This window comes from Argopecten irradians, chromosome 6, assembly GCF_041381155.1.
Source record: "Argopecten irradians isolate NY chromosome 6, Ai_NY, whole genome shotgun sequence".
NCBI lineage: Eukaryota > Metazoa > Mollusca > Bivalvia > Pectinida > Pectinidae > Argopecten > Argopecten irradians.
The window spans coordinates 25,417,321-25,439,122 of NC_091139.1; the positions used below are offsets into that span (position 1 = coordinate 25,417,321).

The 21,802-nt window shown below is 33.7% G+C and overlaps 1 protein-coding gene across 5 annotated transcripts in view; it reads left to right on the top strand.

Annotated features, from left to right (window-relative positions):
• Nucleotides 1-21,802, top strand: part of LOC138325436 (trafficking protein particle complex subunit 13-like) — a 118,699-nt gene that overhangs the window by 89,121 nt on the left and 7,776 nt on the right. For 3 of the 5 annotated variants that reach the window (XM_069271107.1, XM_069271109.1, XM_069271106.1), the window contains exons 2-7: nucleotides 13,850-14,018; nucleotides 15,459-15,543; nucleotides 18,174-18,304; nucleotides 18,606-18,678; nucleotides 19,085-19,129; nucleotides 21,385-21,405. In XM_069271107.1, coding sequence (XP_069127208.1) covers nucleotides 13,850-14,018; nucleotides 15,459-15,543; nucleotides 18,174-18,304; nucleotides 18,606-18,678; nucleotides 19,085-19,129; nucleotides 21,385-21,405 — 524 coding nt within the window. Of the gene's footprint in view, nucleotides 1-5,757; nucleotides 5,798-13,849; nucleotides 14,019-15,458; nucleotides 15,544-18,173; nucleotides 18,305-18,605; nucleotides 18,679-19,084; nucleotides 19,130-21,384; nucleotides 21,406-21,802 lie in introns of those variants that run through there. The other 2 variants (XM_069271110.1, XM_069271108.1) reach the window with 2 other exon arrangements.

Consider the following 21,802-nt stretch of genomic DNA (forward strand, 5'->3'; position numbering starts at 1 on the left):
CCATGGATGGGTTATTTTACAGACAGAGGCCAAATGAGTATACTAACCCTTGGTGGGTTATTGTATAGACGGGGATCAAAATAGTATACTGACCCTTGGTAGGTTATGTACAGATAGGGGTCAAAGGAGTATAATGAACCTGGATGGGTTATTTTACAGACTTGGGTAAAATGAGTGTATTGACCCTGGGTGGGTTATTGTACATAGAGGGGTCAAGGGTCAGTAAACTGACACAGGGTGGGTTATTGTTCAGATAGGGGTCAAGGGTAGTATACTGATACAGGTTCGGTTATTGTACAGACAGAGGTTGAAAAGGTTAAGCGCACATAATCTGTCATATCTTATAAATCTCTGTAAAACTGGCGACCATGGCTTCATATATTGTCAAAGGGCTACCGAATTATTGTATATAGGTACCACTTTATTGTCATAGGTTTATATGATTGTGATATAAAGATATAGGCTGACCTCGATGGTCTTACAGGGACAAAATATAAACAAAATTGGTAAACATCCATTTTGTCAATTACCCAAGAAACTATTGGATCATGATTGAAATACCTGATAGCATAAAAAAGTTAATACCAAATGAATCAGCTGTCAGTAATTTTCTTACTAAATAATTTCAGCGGCCTGTATCTTTTGAATTGGGAAAAAACTACATTTCATCTTTCTTGAAACATGTATATTTTGGAGATTATTTCTTTATTTGTGAAAATATTTACGTACAATTGGAAAATGGGGATCCAAATATAATTTGTTTTAAATCGCTGACCGTCCATATGTTTCTCTGAAATCCAGTGATTATTAATGTTCATAGACCCTAAATTATTGCTGAATAGTCTTGCTGGGTTTTATTTATTGCTTATGGACAGAAGTTGTGAATCGGATACTTTATGTACATGAAACAAGAGGAAACATTGTATTTAATTGATAGGTAATGGTAGATACAAGAGAAAACATTGTATTTAATTGATAGGTAATGGTAGATACAAGAGAAAACATTGTATTTAATTGATAGGTAATGGTAGATACAAGAGAAAACATTATTGTATTTAATTGATAGGTAATGGTAGATATTATACCATAATTAAGGTCCACTCTATTTTAGCATTTGTTGACTTTATTTATTTCACACTTGAATCATTAGGAAATCTGTAATTTGACCTAAACAATGATGAATGATGACTAATGTTGTGGCTTTTGTTGTAATCTGCGAAAATTGATCTAAACTGCACTTAGCTAATGAAGTTCATCTGTTAAGATCCGTCTATGATAGTGTTATGATAAATGATAAGGTATATTTTTCGTGATTACAGTTTGTAGTATCAATCATTACATATATGTCACCGGAGCCGTCAATAATCAATATAGCTTACATGCTACAGTATGTACCTAAGCACAGCCAACCGCTGTTACAGTTGTCTTGTGATCAGCATAGACGAGTGTGTGTCATACAGAGTATATTATATTACCCATACCCATAACCCTTGTCTTTGCCCCAATATCATATAATGTATTGCAGACATATCAGTAGTTTTGTGTACTGAATCAGTTATATGGCTACACCTATCATAATAATTTTAAGTCTAATTATTTATTGTATTCAACCCAATAAGTGCCATGTCCCTATAAGCACCCCTCCCCCTTTTTAAGGCCTCAATTTCAATTACCCAGGCATAAATAAAGATCAAAACTACACAAAACTGAATAGATTTGCAATAATTTCTTCTTATTAGCAGCTTTTCATTTTTTTAAACACCCTGGGTGCTTATTGGGTTAAATACAGTACTTAGAAGTAGGATGCATACAGTGGTTAAGGTGCCTGACATTCTACTTCCATAGCCCTCCAACTCTAGGACACATTAATTGGCTGAGTGGTTAAGGTGTCTGGCATATATTCTGCCACTAGCCTTTCACCTCTGGGTCACTGTGATGGAATGGTTCAGGTGTCTGACATTCTACCACTAGGCCTTTCACCTCTGTGTCATGGTGGTTAAGTGGTATAAGGTGTCTGAAACTCTACCGATAACCTTTCACCTTTGTGTCACTCTGGATGAGTGGTAAAGGTGTATGACATTCTACCACTAGCCCTCTACCTCTGGGTCATGGTGACTAAGTGGTTAAGGTGTCTGACATTCTACCACTAGGCCTCCACCTTTTTGTCATGGTGGCTAAGTGGTTAATGTGTCTTACAATCTACCACTAGGCCTCCACCTTTTTGTCATGATGGTGGCTAAGTGGTCAAGGTGTATGACATTCTACCACTAGCCCTCTACCTCTGGGTCATGGTGACTAAGTGGTTAAGGTGTCTGACATTCTACCACTAGGCCTCCACCTTTTTGTCATGGTGGCTAAAGGTGGACATTTAATGTGTCATGTGCTAGTGTAACAATCTACCACTAGGCCTCCACCTTTTTTGTCATGGTGGCTAAGTGGTGTGTCTGACATTCTACCACTAGGCCTCCGCCTTTGGGTCATGGTGGCTAAGTGGTTAATGTGTCTGACAATCTACCACTAGGCCTCCGCCTTTGGGTCATGGTGGCTAAGTGGTTAATGTGTCTGACAATCTACCACTAGGCCTCCACCTTTTTGTCATGGTGGCTAAGTGGTCAAGGTGTCTGACATTCTACCACTAGGCCTCTGCCTTTGGGTCATGGTGACTAAGTGGTTAAGGTGTCTGACATTCTTCCACTAGGCCTCTGCCTTTGGGTCATGGTGGCTAAGTGGTTAATGTGTCTGACAATCTACCACTAGGCCTCCGCCTTTGGGTCATGGTGGCTAAGCGGTTAAGGTGTCTGACATTCTACCACTAGGCCTCCACGTTTTTGTCATGGTGGCTAAGTGGTTAAGGTATCTGACATTCTACCTCTAGGCCTCCACCTTTTTGCCATGGTGGCTAAGTGGTTAATGTGTCTGTTGTTCTACAACTAGGCTTTAGGACACATTGACTGATTGTTGAAGATGTGTAACATTCTACCAGTTGGCCCATTCTCCACCTATGAGTTGCAGTTTCTGAGGAAATAATTGAAAGATGAGAACATAATGTTGGTTTAATATGAAAAATAGTACAAAGATTGTATGAAAAATACAAAAGATTTAAAACCTTTAACACCATACAACCGTTTCGTAATATTAATGTGTTTCAATGATTAATCACCTGGTATAGTTTTTTGCCATTATGAATGCTATGAATGCTATTGATTTTTCAATATATTGAAATAAGTAGATACATATTTCAGACTCAGATTGCCACCAATAGAAATCTGTGTGCTAGTTATCATCAGACTTAGTTTCAACATGGGAAAAGACAAATAAAAAAAGAAAAAAGAAAAAAAGAAGACTTTTGAGGCTTAACATGGGGAAGTGGAGAGAAAAAAACCAACAGCATTACATATACTTTTACTTAAGTAGATAATCACCAGTTTAAACATCCAATAGAATGCTCTATGCGTAAATCTACCGTTGTTCTGTGAGAGTTTGATGGCATCATTTCCATTACCTTTTTGTCAATGTCACCATTGTTCTTTGCTGCTCGTTAGACAAAAGTTAACAACCACTGTTGTTGCTTTAGATTCAGATAAAACACATTTATTTTCTAACGCAAGTGGTAATTTCTGGTTTCCTTGTAATGTTTGATGCTTCACTGGTAAAGGCCACTTTTCTTGGATTCAAGTCGGAACAAGTCGCTAAATCAGGAACGAGAGAACAGGTCCATACAATCGGATCTCGTTAACGATTGACTTTTTTAAGGTTCTGATTTTATGGATCATTTGGTCATGGATCTTCCTCTGGGTTTCACCTTTATGAATTCTTTGCTGACAATTGTCTTCCTAAAGACTCAGCTTTTTTTTTATTTCTATAATAGCCAGTCATGCATTTGAAGATCCTAACCGCAGACATCCGTGTGTAAACAAGGAGTGAGCTGTATGTTACCTGGTGACAAACTTTCAAGGATGTTGATGCTTCCCCAAATCAGTTGATAAACTATTCTGTATTTGATATAATATCATCTGATCATTGTTGGTGCATCAAATTCATGCAGCTTGCTGTGGTTTGTGCACATTTCATTATTCGATCAGCAGAGTTTTCTTAAGTTTGCATCGGAACCATTTTAGAAGACAACTTAATGATTGAAGTGGTGATTCGATCATTATATGTAGAAGAAGAATGGATTATGTGCAATGTATTTATCAGAACACTGTATTTGAAGATCTATAATCTTGAAGAAAGACTAGACACCTAGGATTTATTACCAATATAAATGTGTATGCAGGTAATTGTTGGATTATGGTCATTATTGAAATATACTGCGGTTGAAGATATAGCTTTGTGCAGATTCTTAAAAGGTAACTATTATAACGGTGGTGAGTTCAGATCATTCTTCTGTAGACAACAGTCGGCAATTTTTGCAGAAAGAACATTAATATCGCCAGTCTGGTATGGTCAAATCATTCTGCCACACAGTACAGAAATCCCAGGTGGGTTTCCTATAGCTGATGACGACACATCAAGATTGATTGGCCATTTATCGTGCTAACTACTGCATAAGAAGTATAATTCTAGACAGAGACAAAAGGTTGAGGACAATGCTTCTATAGTATTTTGACGTGCATGCTGGGAGTTTTCTAAGGGACTTTGGCGAAAATGACATGACGATGAAGAAATCAAAGCATGCTTAAATTAGACCTCAATACGTGGGGAAAGGTCAAGGTCATTCTCCGTCTGGCCAGTATCTATATAAAACAATACACTTGGGTTCTCAATTACTGGGGGCCACAAAACAGGAGATAACTGGGTTTTCTTCAGAAAATTAATTTCCCTGTGTTGAAATTTCGTCATTACATGCAATTGCAAAGATATAATGCTGGACACAGCAAGTGTTTTTGACCTTAAGATAAAATTCTTAAATTGAATATCTCCATAATTGGATATTACGGACACCAGGAATCAGTGCAAAAACACAGTGCTCATTGGTCAGTATCTATGCAATTACTTTTCATTACGATGTCGCACATTCACTCTTATTCTCATATAAAATGCATGAGAAGTAACTACCATTTGTTTCTACCATATAAGTCATTTGCTGAATAAAACATCAATCTCCATCCATTTCTCGGAAGGGTGTTCGACAGCCCAAGTCTGTTTATACTGTTAACCCTTGACCTCTTGTGTTACATAACGAGAAACCTGCGGGAGATGATCCAGATTTTGTGTCTTTTTCTCCAGTGAGTTTGTACTGTTAGGAGTGTCAACTTGTTTGGCGAACAATTGTCATACTATTATGTCATTGTTGTGGAACTAATAAGCAGATATTTATGCAGGTTGGGCTGATTAGTATCCGTTTTGGAGCCATAACTAATTGTGTATTCTGGGATGATTAAGATTTAATGAGTTTGAGTATACAAATGTTTTCATGCGTTAGAAAGCAGGAATGTACCTTTTACCAGGTACTTGGATACTATTTCTATGAGCAATAGTTTAATGAATTAGACAGACAGTGTTGCATTTTATTGGAGACTTTATTTGAAAACAGAACAAAAACTAAATAGGGCGTAATTTTACTTTGCTGAAGACCTGAACGCTGGTGAAACCTTGAAACAGAACTGAAGAAATATGTATGGCATGATACCGTCATAATCTCAAGTGTGTTTGCTAACAAGGAACATTTCTTAATGGACTAATTGATAATAGAACATTAAATACATTGATAGCTTCATGGCTGCTTTCACTTGTTGAAAACATCATCGATCGTCGAAAACCTGTGCTATGATGTCTGAAAGGCTAACTGCTGCATGTAAGTTGGACCCGCTTCCTATTCTTCTTGAATATTGTGAAACCTCCATCTTTGTTACATGAGGGAGGGGGGGAGGTTATTTGTATTTATTTTAGAATTTTCATTTCTATTTTCCCCTAATGGAAGAGGTTTATTGTCTTTTCTGTTCTTTTGCCATTATAGGTGGGAGCATTTTATGTCTTAAAGACATTTCTAGTTTACACACATATTGGTGGGGAGTGGGGTCATAGTGAATTCCAACTTTTTTTGCTGACAAGTAATTTAGGTGTTGACCGTTTACTGTTTATAAGCCCTCCAACTCATGGTAGCCAAAGGATTTAGGTTTAGAACCTTGAAGTGATGGTGCAGGCCAAGTGAGTTTTGTGTTGAATCAACTACCCACATGCTGCTTCTGGATACCATTTTGAAATAGATCTTGGGGCAGTTTTAGGTACTGGCCATAGGTCAGGATTTTTCTTCAGGAACTCTGGTTTTCATCAACCACAAAAAAATCATTGTCCTTTAATGAAACAACTCACTCCAAAGGTCAATAGTTTCATATGTTTATGAATGGGAATTTATGGTAGATAGTTATGATTCAAAAGTTGTAAGGATGTTTTTTTTCAAATCTTAAACCATCTAACTTTGTAAAGGTGATGCTATTTAAAGTTGATGTACTTTTGACAGATTTTGATTATCATAAATAGCTAGGGTCCATAATAATGTTTCTTTTGATACAAAACATATTTCTGCACCTAAAATGATTACTTCAACTTAAGCTTCTAATAAAGAGATAAATGTTTACTATATTATATTCAGAAATCAATTATCTTTTTCTATTTTCATTTCATTTTGGACTTTTAACTGCTTTGAAGGATGTTCAAAATGCAATCTGTTTACTTGCACTTTTTTTTTGTCTTTGGTGTGGATCGAGTCTACGTTTTTTGTGCATATTCTAATTGCACATGAGATACCGGTTATTCATTTGTCCCATTAAATTGTGATTGAGTGACACCAACCTTTTCAAAACAAATCATAAAAGATACCTGTCAACAATATTGTAAACAACTTTGAAATTGGACAGTGCTGGTAAACACACTCATATTGTCAAACATACAAATGCTTGCATCAGTCACGATATTCTAAGCTCCTCGTCCACTTTGGAAGCTTCTAGAACAATAGGTTTAAATAGTCGATAAAAGAAAGGGGACCATTTGGATAGCTTTTTGTATTACCTAAAGATAAATGGTAAAACATATTGTAAAGCACCATTTAGCTGTACATTACCTAGTTGATGGGTATATATATCTGTTTAGTTTGTTTTATAAAACTGGTAGTTAAACAACAGTGAGTCCTCTTTTTGTTTTCAAGTGTTAATAAAGGTGAAAACCATAGATTTATTTTACAAGCACTTTTGTTCCTAGATATTTAATTACAACGTTAAAGTATCTAGTTAGCTCTCTAACTTTTTGTTAGGTGGTAAATATTCCCTAGCACAGGCCTAATAGATGCATGTACATGAAAGTATAGGATTTGGAAATAAGCCACTAGCACTTAATATCTTACCGACATACTGTATATTTCACTTGATGTTTTTCACCTTTTGGAAATGCTTCTATAAGTATTTTAGTTTGATTAATTAACGTCCTATTAACAGCTATGGTCATGTAAGGACAACCTCCCATGTATGCTGTGTGTTGCGTGTATGTTGTGCGAGGTGCATGTTTTGGGAGACTGTGGTACATTCATGCCGTGTCTTCTTGTATAGTGGAACTGTTGTCCCCTTTATAGTGCTATATCACTAAAGCATGCCGCCGAAGACACCAAGCAACACACCCCACCCGGTCACATTATACTGACAAGGGGCGAACCAGTCGTCCCACTCCCTGTTTGCTGAGCGCTAAGCAGAAGCAGAAACTACCACTTTTATAGACTTTGGTGTGTCTCGGCCAGTGGACAGAACCCAGAGCCTTCCTCACAGGGGCGAACGCTCAACTCAAGGCCAAAAGTGCTAAGGGAGGCATTAGGAAAAATAAAATTATTAGGAAGAAGAGAAACGATAAGATCCTAAATTTAGTCGCCTTTTACGATCATGCAATAGGGGGAACAGGTACAATTCTAACGCTATAGCCAAAACCTGTCTATTAAGACCACCTAATGGACAAGGGAAAAAAATCTTTATAACAAAATGGTCCATGTACACTAAGGTGCCATGTTTTTTTAAATTGACCATTTGGGACTCCGTGAATGTGCATGATCTTGCTTAATGCAGGTGGTCTCTTTACTGCGGTAAGTAAGTCACTAACAGCAAGTTGTACTGTACATGAAAAGAAAACTTTCAACTTTATGCACTCACCATATTTCTGGTCATGAATTAATCATTATTATTTACACTGCGTTATTTTAACAGTATGTATAGTGTACCCCTAATGCTATAGACATGCAGTACTCAGCAGTTGCAGAAGACATTAAACTGTTTCCTTACATTGATCTTTCAATTGTAGAAGTTAAAAATTCATGGCTGATATAAGAAAAAAGCAAGATAATGACATCTACGGTTGAAAAGCTTTGTGGCTAGTACTTAACTCTCAGACTGAGTGGCTAAGACCCTGTGATGATAAAACAAAAGACAAAAGAAAATTCCCATCTGCACAATATTTCTGCATCTGCAGTACGCAGTATGTATATGTAAGTTATTGCCCATGATTCCTGAGTTTAACACTACAAAAACTCTGAAACAATGATATAAGGTGATGTATTGTTTTAATGATCCATTAAAGCCTATAATGGTTTTACAGTTTTATCGACTTTAGAATTCTGCTGTATGTATAATCCTCTTCAAACTCTTCAAGCTTTTATATAATGCTCAGATACATGTATTTACTCCAGGTGGGAGGCATATACGTTAATGGTAGCCACATTTGTCCTGTCCTGGTCTGAGCTGCAGCTCAGTCCCATATTACTGTAAACTGACTTTCTTTCTTGTGCGATTTTTAACAAATTTTGAAATCAAAGTAGGTGTTTTAATTCGTGAAAGTTTTTGTTTACAAATTGACATTTACACAATAGGTATGTTAAACAGTATTTATTATTTTTTTTGCAGTCCACAAAAGTAAATCTTTTATAATGAATTTGAAATGGAAATCACCTCAATTAGCTGCGCAAGACAGTTGGTTAACAGTAGTGATATGGAACTGGGGGCTTCCTTACTTTTAGCAAAAACTACTTTTACTGATTTTTACAAAAACTACTTTTACTGATTTTTATGGAAAAAAATTTATGTCTCTAACATTTTGATCTCGATCAAAATTGGTGCAATGGCTTCTATTTGTAAAACATTGCTTTGACATTCCATCTGAAGAAATATTTTGTCTGGAATTTTTACGACAAAAATGGAACAATGCATGGAAGAAACGGAAATAAAAGTATTGGACCATTTCCTTTGTCCTAGCTGGATTATGTTCTTTGTGTCAGATAAAAGAAATGGCACCAATGTATTGGGATTTTTTTCATGCACACCCTGATTAGATTCAAGGGACTTGGAACTGTCTTTTAAAATGTCATTCGTCTGTGCCTTTGAATATTTAGATTTTTGTAAAGGAGTTTTTTTGACAGAATTTTGTCGATATTTTCTTTTTGAACTAAAATGTAGCTGTCACATACAGATTGGTTAAACACAATTTACATTCTAGAGTTTCCAAATGTTTCACTTGATTTGTGACATTTTGCTCATAAAAAGGACTGATGTTCAATGTTTTGAATTTTATTGGAAGGCATTCCACAGATATATGCAAATGCAACAGATTTTTATCTTGAATCATAGTAATTGTTCAAGAAAAAGGAGGATAGATGTACCTGTAAAAAATCTCGACTGACATTAAAAAAGTAAAGAGTGAGGAAAATAATGAATAGTAAGAACAGTTGTTTTAAAGTCATGTTTTCAAAGTACGTATTCGACCCAATTAGCACCCAAGACGTTTTAAAATTGGAAAAAATGAAAGAAGCTGATAAGACAAAATTATTGCAAATATATATAGTGTAGTTTTGGTCTTTCTTTATGCCTGGCTAATTGAAATCAAGGCCTCAAAAAGGGTGAGGGGAGCTTATAGGGACGTTGCGCCTATTGGGTCAAATACGGTAAAGTAAACTTGTCTAATAGTTTTTAGAAGATGAATCATAAGTGTGACAAATGGATTTAAGGATATGCACTATACTAATTATTCTGATACGCTATCAGGCTTTCTTTTGATAATTTGGACTGTCTATGGGATATGATTCTTTATTGTGTTCTGATGTGTATTCTGAATACCAAAATATGTCCAACCATTTTCCTCAAATTACTAGTAACAAAGGGAAGTAACTCCAATTCAACTCCATCCTTTATTTTGAAAATGAATAATTAAAGGCAAAATTACTGACAGACATACCCAATATAAAATTTCATGCAAAATTGATAAATGAAAAAAGGAAAGAAAAAAGATTTTATCATTAGAATTAAATTGCACTAAGGGAAGTAACTCTCATATCATAATAATAATATTTTATTAACGTGTCGCACATAACATGGATACCATGATACACAGTTGCTTGCTACTGAAACTGTTAACAACACAGAGAAGAGAGCTAAGACTTTTATAGCAGTGCTGATTAGGCATAGGATTGTATTTTAAGTCAGAAGTTGTTTGTCACACGAACATAGTAGTTGTGGGAGCGTCACCACTCTCTTTGGGGAGGGAGAACCCATACATAATCCACAATGTAACAAAAACCACATGCCAAATGCACTATACACTACCGTCATGTCATGCTTACTCTTCCTGCTCTGTATTTCGTATTGATTGTGGTATGTTCCGTGTACTCAGCAGATGTTTTTGGTTGTTTTTACTACCCAATAATTACTTCTTTAACTGGTATGAAGACTATAATTAAATAAATTGACTGAATTCTTGCGTACAGGTTGTTGTTGGGTATCCCTCCATTTGTTGCCCACACAATGTCATTGTCCTTTAGTATCCAGTGTTTCTGACGCAGATAGAAAACTAATCCAACAATTCTCCTACAGACTTTGTTATCATCTGACGTAGATTCAATGACACTTGGGATGCCAGTGTTTTCTCTCTTGTTATTTTTTAAGCTATTCGTAAATAATGTGAGAAATTTAACGACAGTATATAGAACAAGTTCTTTTTGACGTCACACGGAGACAGTACTAAACCATCATTTATAGAACACATAACAAAACCTGAGTATATAAATAGCTACCGTTTGGCTATTTTGGTAAAATTGAGCTATCAAAGTGTAGCAATTTGACTGATGTCTTCACTCACTAGTTGTTAGTATGAGCTATTTAATTAAGTTTTTTTCTGAAATGAATATTTCTCTCTCAATGATTGTTAGTGTCTAAAAGGGGTTTAACTTATTTCTGTACTTTTTTACCTTTTTAGCAATTTTCGTCAATTTCTACCGTTTTACTCTGCTTTAATTTGTCCCTTGTCTGTTGATATTTGAAACAGGAAATCAGTTACCCACTTGATTTTTCTTAAGATTATACAGAGACAACAATTGTAAAATTTAAAATATGGTTTTTAAATTTCGTTTGAATATTGATTTGATATGAATATGTCGCTCTTCCATTTGAAACGTACATTAATGTACAGCCATCATAATGTTTGTGGTGAGAAGATGATCGATATAGGTTTCCCTTAATTACCAAATGAAATCACCATACCATAAAATGTATATGAGAGTGTGGAGAAAAACATTAAGGAAGAGTTTGAAACTTCACACCTTCTATCACCAATAAAACCTTGATCTTAACATCTTGCGTGAGATTTCAATGTTATTAGTTGTTTGAGGAACATTACAGCTTTCTTGCATGGATATATATTTACCGTGTATACATTTTATCTTATTTTTTTCCCTCAAGAGATTGGTCTGGCTGTCAAAACTCTTCACTTCATTTATTATCTGCCATTCAAGCAGTAATCATATTTCTGAATCTGTCTCCATCGTTTCAAAACAAACCATTTTGCTTTTATGATCATGCAGCACTGACTCAATAAAAATGCTCCGTTTTATCACCTTTTCAAAAGCAATGTAATATATAGTTACTGGTTTCTAACTTCTAAAAACTATTTATCAGCTTTATGAAGTGAAAGCCATCAGTTTTTGATGGTTTATTAAAGCTATTTTTTGTTGAAATCATTGGTAATTAATAGACTTATGAAAAATTACAACAAAATATAAATAAATTACCAAATTGTTTTATTTGGCGATAGAAGAGTACATGCACTAAAAATAGAATAAATGAAAACTTCACTTCTGTCAGCTAGGTCTTTACAGTAACTGGTACATAAATGCAAAAGAATTAAAGGACATTTCATTGCCCTTAAAGCTTCTACTTACTTGGTTCCTGAAAACTTTAAAGAATAAACATTCAACAGGGGTCAACCAGGTGTATATTTTCCAAAGAATCCATGAAATTAAAAAGCTGTAAAAAATTGTAAAATTACCACTTAGGAGTGGTTCCGATATATGATTTTGGTATACTCACTATTTCTTGATTTTTAAAAATAGTAATAAGGATTTAGAATAGAAATTACTAAATTATTTATTTTGTGACTTTACTGTATATTACTTTACATAGTAGAGTCACTTAAGTGGAATAAAAAAGAAACAGGTGAGACAAAAAAAAACTTAAAACTGTAAAAGATATCATAAAGAAAACAGGCGCCAATGCTCCTCTGGGATTCAACTTGCTGATTATCAATATTAAACATTGGATATAAACTACCATGTCATCAATATATGATGTTTCAAATGGAAAATTGCAATGCAGATAGTCTTTGTTATTAATGTGTCATGCTGTTGTTTGAAATTGTTTTTCAGCCACCTTACTAGGAAATTTGACTTCACCCATGTTTTTGCTCAATAATATACCTTGTGTTTAATTAGGACTTATGTTCCAACAACTTGCATACTGTCTGTTTCTGTCTGTCTTTCTGTCTGTTTGTCTGTCTGTCTGTCTGTTTGTCTGGATATTGGTTTCCAGAGGATATAACATGAAAACAGACAGATTGATGAAACATATCATACAGTGGTAGTCTATGAGATCACACAGCCTGTGATCAAATTTGGGGTCAAAAGTGACTGTTACCAAACAAAAAACAAAATTGATATTTTTGCCAAAGTTTCCAGATGATGACTTGTGAAAGGATTGATGAATTTTATCGAAACTTCATTGAACAGTAGCTTATGAGGTAATATATAGGCTATACCCGGTAATTAAGATTGAGGTCAATAGGTCAACTACAAAATTAACTTAATATAAATAGAAATTAAGGTCAATAACTTTAATCATCAGGGGATATGTATTGCTTCAGCAATATTCAGAATGTTTGTTGAAAGCTAAATTTTGATTATGATGATAACATATACACCTGCTGTATATATATTCTTTTACAGCAAGTATATATAATGGGAATGTAATGTACTGATTTATTTAAAAAAAAATTTTTCAATTTCTGCAAAGAACAATCCACAAATAATACTGCATGTATATAGTCATGAACAAAGCTTAAACCTGGCCCTTCATCACCAGAAAACTACCAAGTGGTACTGCTCATCAATTTTCTGCAGACATTAATACTTATCCATGATAGTGAAATATCATGTTTAATAGAGTGGATTGAAACTGTTTCAGAAGATTATCTGGATATGAACTTCTGAAGAAAGTTTTGTTTTTCAAAATTTGTATCACCTGATACCATGTAGCTGGTTATTTCGCGAACCAAAATTTTCTCGATTTGATCTTAAAATGAGAAAATCATAATAGCAAATTAAAATTTTTGCAATATTTGATGTCATTCAACCATTCCTTATTTTTTCAAGGATCAAATTTTTGTGATCCTAGAAATGTGCCACGAAATCGTGAAAATATCATCTGCATGAAAATAACCAGCTCTATGGTATCTAAATATGTAAATAAACAAATGAAATCCACTAAATAAATGACTGTTTTAAGAATATTTTAATATATATAGTTTCACTCAAACATTGCTCGTTTATTAACAGTGATGAGGCTGACTAAACCAGCCCTGATGCCCTACCATCCTCTGATCAGCGATGAGCGGGACTTACAAGGTGAGATCTTTGCCAAGATGAGCGACAACGATATCGCCCGACCTGCAGGAGTCCCGTACTTTGGATTGGGAGATCTATTAACTTTACCACAGAACTTTGGGTGAGTGCAAACTGTAGTCAATAAAATCATGTAGAGTTAACCCATTAATAATATTTCTAGGTGAGTAAAATATTGGGCTGGGCTAGGTCTTTGAGATAGCTCATGTACTAGCATCATGCCATTATATGATACTTATCTGAATGGAAATTGTTATTAATTTTCAAAATAAGCATGTTCAAACAAGTTGCAAAAATGATTAGGTTTTAATTATGACCACTTTTTGAAAATTTAGTCAAAATAAATCAAATGTTAATTTTCATAACAGGGGTCATTTTATGTTTTCCACCGTTATGCTAGTTACCACATCAGTTGACTATCACTGTGCCAACCATAGGGAATCTTGCATTTGTTTGGGGATGTAGCCTGTCATTCTCAGCCATCAATATAGCATATTTTGTTTTAAAGAAACTTAATTTGTTTCAGAAACATAGTCAAGGACCTCTATATATCTGTTGATTTTGAAGGAAGGGTCTGTTGATTTTGAAGGAAGGGTCTGTTGATTTTGAAGGAAGGGTCTTTGGAAGGATTATATTTCTTTTGCAGTTAAAATGTGTAAGACTGATAGCAGTTTCTGTTGTGCTATCTCAATAATAATGCTGACTTCAGAAGTATACTAATAAAATTCTCAAGACCAAGCCCTGCAGTACTTTCACTACTTTAATTGCATTTTCCCCTTCCCTGACCAGCACACACCTCATACTACCCAAAAGGGCTTCCTAAATGTTTGATCTAGTGTTACATATCTTGAAGAAATAATCAGGAGACAGTTTCCAAACATCTATAATGCCTAAAAACAATCTTTGGAGCCCTGAGGTTTGCAATTATAGTTTTTGGTCTGAATTTAAAGATAGTATATCCAGGATTGCAGACATATGTCTCAACGACCTTACAGCTTTAAAGGCATTTTTATTTGTTTCAGAGAAAAAGAGACTTATATAATATTAATTCTTAGTTGTAAACCAAGGATATAATGCCATAAATCTTGTATCTCGTAGGATTCGTTTAGATTTAAACTTTATTTGTTTGTCTGTGTCTGTATATTGAATGATGCTGTATTGTCTGATTGTCTGAGGAAACCATAAATTCAATTTATTATTCTCTTTTTATGCCCTTACCATGAAATAGGCCTAGATGATAGAGGAAGTGGTCTTATAGTGTTCCCACATCCATCCCATCCCATGCCATACTGTTGCCTCCAATCCAATATTGCGTCCAATCCAATCGTGTTATTCCCTTCTTATGTCCCAAAGATGAAATGCGAGGAGGATCGAAGGAAGAGGTATCAAGCGTTATCTACATCCTTCCCAACCCATTTATATTGATTTTGAGAAATGCACATTAAACTTCAGGTTTATTCGATATAATATTCCAATTTAAAACGTTCATGAGCAAAAGTATTTTTAAAATCTAAATTTCAAATAATGGCACTTTTCTTCACAGAAACATTTTCCTGGGTGAGACTTTTTCCAGTTACATCAGTGTCCACAATGACAGTACAACTGTGTGTAAGGATATTGTCTTAAAGGTGAGTGTAAGCAAAAAGATTCAAACGGAAACCTGGATTATATTAAATATCTTCTAATGAAAAACTGGATTATACTAAATATCTTTTAAAGAAAACCTGGATTATACTAAATATCTTCTTATAAAAACCTGGATTATACAAATATCTTCTAATGAAAACCTGGCTTATACTAAATATCTTCTAAAAATTATTTTTTATTTGTTTCGTGCTTTTTGATTGACCTATTCATTTTTTGCATGCCACGATGAAAAAACCATCCCGGAATGGCGCGGAAATCCAACGTTATCGTGACGTCATAATAGAAACACTTCCGTTGCATATTGATTTGGCAAAAATATTCCATTATAAAAAGCAAGGGAATCGTACGTGTAAACGTATTTCATTTTATACAGTAGCCTGTAAAATTATTCATAAGCATTGAAGTCACTATTTTTAGCTCACCTGGCCCAAAGGGCCGGTGAGCTTATGTCATGGCTTCATCCTTCCGTCTGTTCGTCAACATTTCCTTTAAATCGCTACTAGTCATAGAGTTCTGCATGGATTGTAACCAAATTTGACAACAAACATCCTTAAGGGAAGGGGAACAGAACTTGTATAAATTTTGGCTCTGACCCCCCAGGTGCAGGAGGGGCGGGGCCCAATAGGGGAATTTTAGGTAAATCCTATAAATCGCTACTTGTCTTTGAGTTCTGCATGGATTGTAACCAAATTTGGCCACAAACATCCTTGGGGGAAGGGGAACAGACTTGTATAAATTTTGGCTCTGAGCCCCTAGGGGCAGGAGGAGCAGGGCCCAATAGGGTAAATAGAGGTAAATCCAATAAATCGCTACTTGTCTTAGAGTTCTACATGGATTGTAACCAAATTTGGCAACAAAAATCCTTGGGGGAAGGGGAACAGAACTTGTATAGATTTTGGCTCTGACCCCCAAGGGGCAGGAGGGGCGGGTCCCAATAGGGGAAATAGAGGTAAATCCTATAAATCGCTATTTGTCCTAGGGTTCTGCATGGATTATGAACAAATTTAGCCACAAACATCCTTGGGAAAAGGGGAACAGAAGTTGTATAAATTTTGGCTCTGACCCTCCAGGGGCAGGAGGGTCAGGGCTAAATGGGAATTAGAGGTAAATCCTATAAATCTCTACTTGTCCCAGAGTTCAGCATATGGATTGTGACCAAATTTGGCCACAAACATCCTTGGGGGAAGGGGAACAGAACTTGTATAAATTTTGGCTCTGACTCCTGGGGGGCAAGATTGGTGGGGCCCAATAAGGGAATTAGAGGTAAATATTCAAATTCCTTCAGAAAAGAAACAATGAACCTGTATCCAGAACATTACTTGGCATTAAAAACCAGGTGAGTGATACAGGCCCTCTGGGCCTCTTGTTTAATTTCATCGGGGTATGAAATATATTTTGTTTGCAAAATTTTGTGAGAAATCCTCTATGCGGATTCACACAAGTTTGCAAACAAAATTTCTTTCATACTCCAATGAAATTAAAAAATAGTGACTTCAATGCTTAAATGAAAACCTGGATTATACTTGATATATTCTAATGAAAAAATGGATTAAACTTAATATCTTCTAATGAAAACCTTGATTACAGAAAATATCTTCTAATGAAAACCTTGATTACAGAAAATATCTTCTAACGAAAAAATGGATTATACTAAAAATCTTCTGATGAAAACCTTGATTACAGAAAATATCTTCTAATGAAAACCTGGATTATACAAAATATCTTCTAACGAAAAAATGGATTATACTAAATATTTTCTAATGAAAACCTTGATTACAGAAAATATCTTCTAATGAAAACCTGGATTATACAAAATATCTTCTAACAAAAAATGGATTATACTAAATATTTTCTAATCAAAAACTTGATTACAGAAAATATCTTCTAATGAAAACCTGGATTATACAAAATACCCTCTTATGAAAACCTGGATTATACTAAATATCTTTGTATGACAACCTTGATTTTATTAAATATCTCCTATTCTAGCTCTATATTGCATAGAAAGGTTTAATTTGTTTCATCCTAATCCACATATGGTAAACTCTGCCGTAGGGACCACTTCTCTATATCAAACCAAGTTTAACCTATGTATAAAGACCATTTCACACCTAATAACATATTTTTTTGTGCCTTGAGTGGTCTTCACAGACAGATTTTAGTGTAAACAAATGTATGGGTAAAATTAACATCCCCTTTTTCTTTGTCCCCTGAGTGGTATTTACAGACAGATTTGACAGTATATGGGTAGAATATTCCCCCCTTAAACTTCACTTCCACATTCAGTGATTCTAGCTCTATATTGCATAGAAAGGTTTTGTTTCATCCTAATCCACATATGGTAAACTCTGCCGTAGGGACCACTTCTCTATATTAAACCAAGTTTAACCTATGTATAAAGACCATTTCACACCTAATAACATTTTTTTTTTTGCCTTGAGTGGTATTCACAGACAGATTTTAGTGTAAACAAATGTATGGGTAAAATTAACATCCCCTTTTTCTTTGTCCCCTGAGTGGTATTTACAGACAGATTTGACAGTATATGGGTAGAATATTCCCCCCTTAAACTTCACTTCTACATTCAGTGATGGATGACCTTGCTTTTCAGGTGGATCTACAGACTAGTTCACAGAGATTGATGTTGTCTGGGTCAGAGTCGCGTCCCCTGATGGAACTACCACCTGACTACAGCATTGACGACGTCATACATCATGAAGTCAAAGAACTTGGCACACACATGTAACTATGGCGTCTTCATCAACTTTGTGTGCTCATATTCTGACGAGAAAAATAAATAAAAATTCTCAGGTTTTAGAGGGTATTTTTCCAAAAACGTTTTTTTACTTATATTTACATACATTATGTGTTTTTAGATACCTCAAAACATCAATATAATCTATCAGATTTTTATCAAGCATCAAGAATTTTTTCACAGTTTCAAATATTTTTGGTTTCAAATGTCCATGCTTCAGTGATGACTTATCTATCTATCAGAAATTACTTCGTCTGTGGTCAGTAAAGCTGATACTCCCAATTTCAGACTTGTATGTGCAGTCAGCTACACAACCAGTCAAGGAGAGAAAAATGCTTTTAGAAAATTCTTCAAATTCCAGGTGAGAAGTTGAATATGAAATGATATTATTTATTCTAAGGTAATCTTACAAATTAGCCTTAACTCTGTTTAATCAATTTTTATTACTATTATTTTTCCATGCAATGATATTATTGATTTCCCAAATTAGAAAAAAATTATACTATCCCTAGCCAGAGAAAGAACCAAAGTTTATGTACTTGAGAAAAAAAACTTTTTAGATATATGTATTGCTTTTTAGTTTGTTTTTCAAATTAATACTAAGAATATTGTTTTGTTACTTAAAATAAGGTCACAGAAAAGTAAACCCCACCATTCCAAAAGAAAGAGAGAGAAAGAAAAAAATCAATCTTTTAATTATTTCATAAGAAACTAAAAAAAAATAGCTTTTGATATGAGAGACATAAGTTCAATATTTCTAATTCTAGGTGTTGAAACCACTGGATGTGAAAACCAAATTTTACAATGCAGAGGTGTGTATAAGAATATACAATTTTAATTCACTTAATTCAATTTGTTTTATAGCCTTTATATCCTATTCAATTAAATGTCAAATTAATTTATTTTTTGTGTTGAAGCCATTTTACTAACATAATGCCAAATATCTTTGTTAATTTTATATATTATATTATTTTGAAGCCAGTTTATTATACTTTACATATAATCATTATCTTTAATTTATTCAATTTAATTATTTTCTTTGCAACAAGTTCATATTTGAACCTCATATCTCTTCATATTCAGAAGAAAAAAAAAACATTTATTGATGAAGTTTCTTTATAAAATGAGCATGAACAAAGTCTGTAATGAAAACATAATTCGTAAACTAGCATGGGTTATAGTAGATTAAAAAATGTTATAGCTATTAATTAAATCCATGCTTGATATGTAATCTGTGTTCAATATAAAGATCTATCTAACCCTTACTTATCTAACTAGCACATTTTGTGATATTGAAAAATGACTGAGCAAAAACACACATAAGGAATTACATAGAGATCTATTAATAGACACTCTAACAGCTTGACAGGATAACTTCGGCGTATATTATCCTGTTTATGTTTCACAGATAAGCTTCTTGTTGTTGGATCTATTACAATAACTGTACAAAGTCACATGTATCCAAACTGACACTATTAATGGGTTTTTTTCTTCTTATTTTTCCCACATATTTCTGTTTATTTATTCTTAGAATGTAAACGTTATAAACCTTTTTTCATAAACTCAGAATTGTTTATCCCAATTTTTTTTTTTTTTTTTTTTTTTTAAATAACATCAGAATTGTTTATCCCAATTTTTTTTTTTTTTTTTTTTTTTTAAATCACAAAAAATGAATGATAGAATGCCTGCATTAACATTTTTATTATATAAGTAATATTCAGAGTGAAAAATAGTTTGAATTTGATTTAATATGCTTGTTATATCTAAGTTGATCTATATCCTATATTGCTTTGTTGGTGTATCAGCTGTTTGTCTGTGTATAGTGATGTTGGCAGAACATTTATATAATTTCCAAGGCGTGTGGTTTTATTGGCGACATTTTCAGATAGAATTTGATTATATATTTTCCTTGCTGTACTGTGATTATTTCGTGATATTGTCAGACAGAATTTGATTATATATTTTTCTTGTGAATTAACCAAGCCATTTTTTTTTAATTTCCTGATTTCTATCGAATGTTGTATTCATTCAGGATTACGTCGTAAGTGTTCAGTGCTAACCCTATGTTGTGTCCTTATTTTGCTTTAAGGCTTTTGTTGATTTTCATTGATGCTTGGTTGGTCGCAATTTGGAGTTTGATTTTGATACCTGATCACGTTTGCATGCTTTTTGTTTAAATTTTAAAAGAGGCTTACATGCAATTATCTTCCTTTTCTTTTTGAAAGTTTTCTCTTCCACAGATCGTGATCAACACCTTATACTATTTATGTTAGATAGTTTTCTATAATTGATAAAAAATGGTACTAAAATGGTTATAACATTTCATCACATGACATTTATCACTCCCTGTAAAGTAGATTGCACTCATGCACTTATAGATTTTATTCTTAATTAATGTAAAGTTTATTCTTTATAATTAGGTATAGCTGTCAAGTTAAATTATCATTTTTGACACTGCACTTTTTTCAAAAAAATCCTAAACATATAATTAAAAGATAAAATAAAGGTTTGAGAGAGGAAGGTAGAGGTAAAGGAGTGAGTTTTCAATATACATATATATATATATATGGAAAACGAACAATGAATTTTCAATACTGTTTTTTAAGAATTTAAAAAAAAAAACATTTATTTGCTATGTGGTATACTCAATTTGTCGGGTATTCTATGCAGTTTTGCTTAATTTTGTAGTTATAATACTAGGGAATTAAATAATAGCCCTAAATTATTTTGAACAAGTAAGCATAATGTTGAATTTACATATTTTTCACAAAAATTGCTATAGTAAATTGCTATATATTGATATAGAAAATGCACTACGCACAATCATGATCATTTTAGTGTAAATTCATCTACTAAAAAACAAACTGTGAAATAAGAATAATAACCACTTAAAGATGAATGTTCACAGTATATTTCAAGTACCTAAATACAGATCGACACTTTTATTCTTTGTGGAACCAATATGTATATTCATAAAATATATGATTCAAGAGCTAATTGAATTTGAATACTACTGATACAGATAAGTTAATTTATCATATTTTGCTGAATGATCTTCATTATTTAGGATCTGTGGCATTGTGAAGATGTAAGTACAATGAAGGTCCATGGCCCTAATGTATCTTCCAAATACACTAAAATGTAGTTTCCAATTCAGCAGTCCACTATATTATGAGCATAAATTGTCCAGAATTACCTCCCTTTAATTTCACAGTAAAATTCATTGCACTTTTGTTTCCTACATTTTGAGATATAAAACAATGAAATGTTATTTCTAAATCTTTTTAACTAAATTGTTATGTACATGTGACTAAAAATAAAAAAGGTAATCAATAATAATTTAAAACTAAATTAGTAAACATTGGTTATTACCCATTCATTGTATACATGCACATTTGATATCTCTTCCAGAAAGATATTTGAAACATTAATTCTATTATTCACATAATATATTGATCACCAACTGTTACATTGACTTTCAGTTT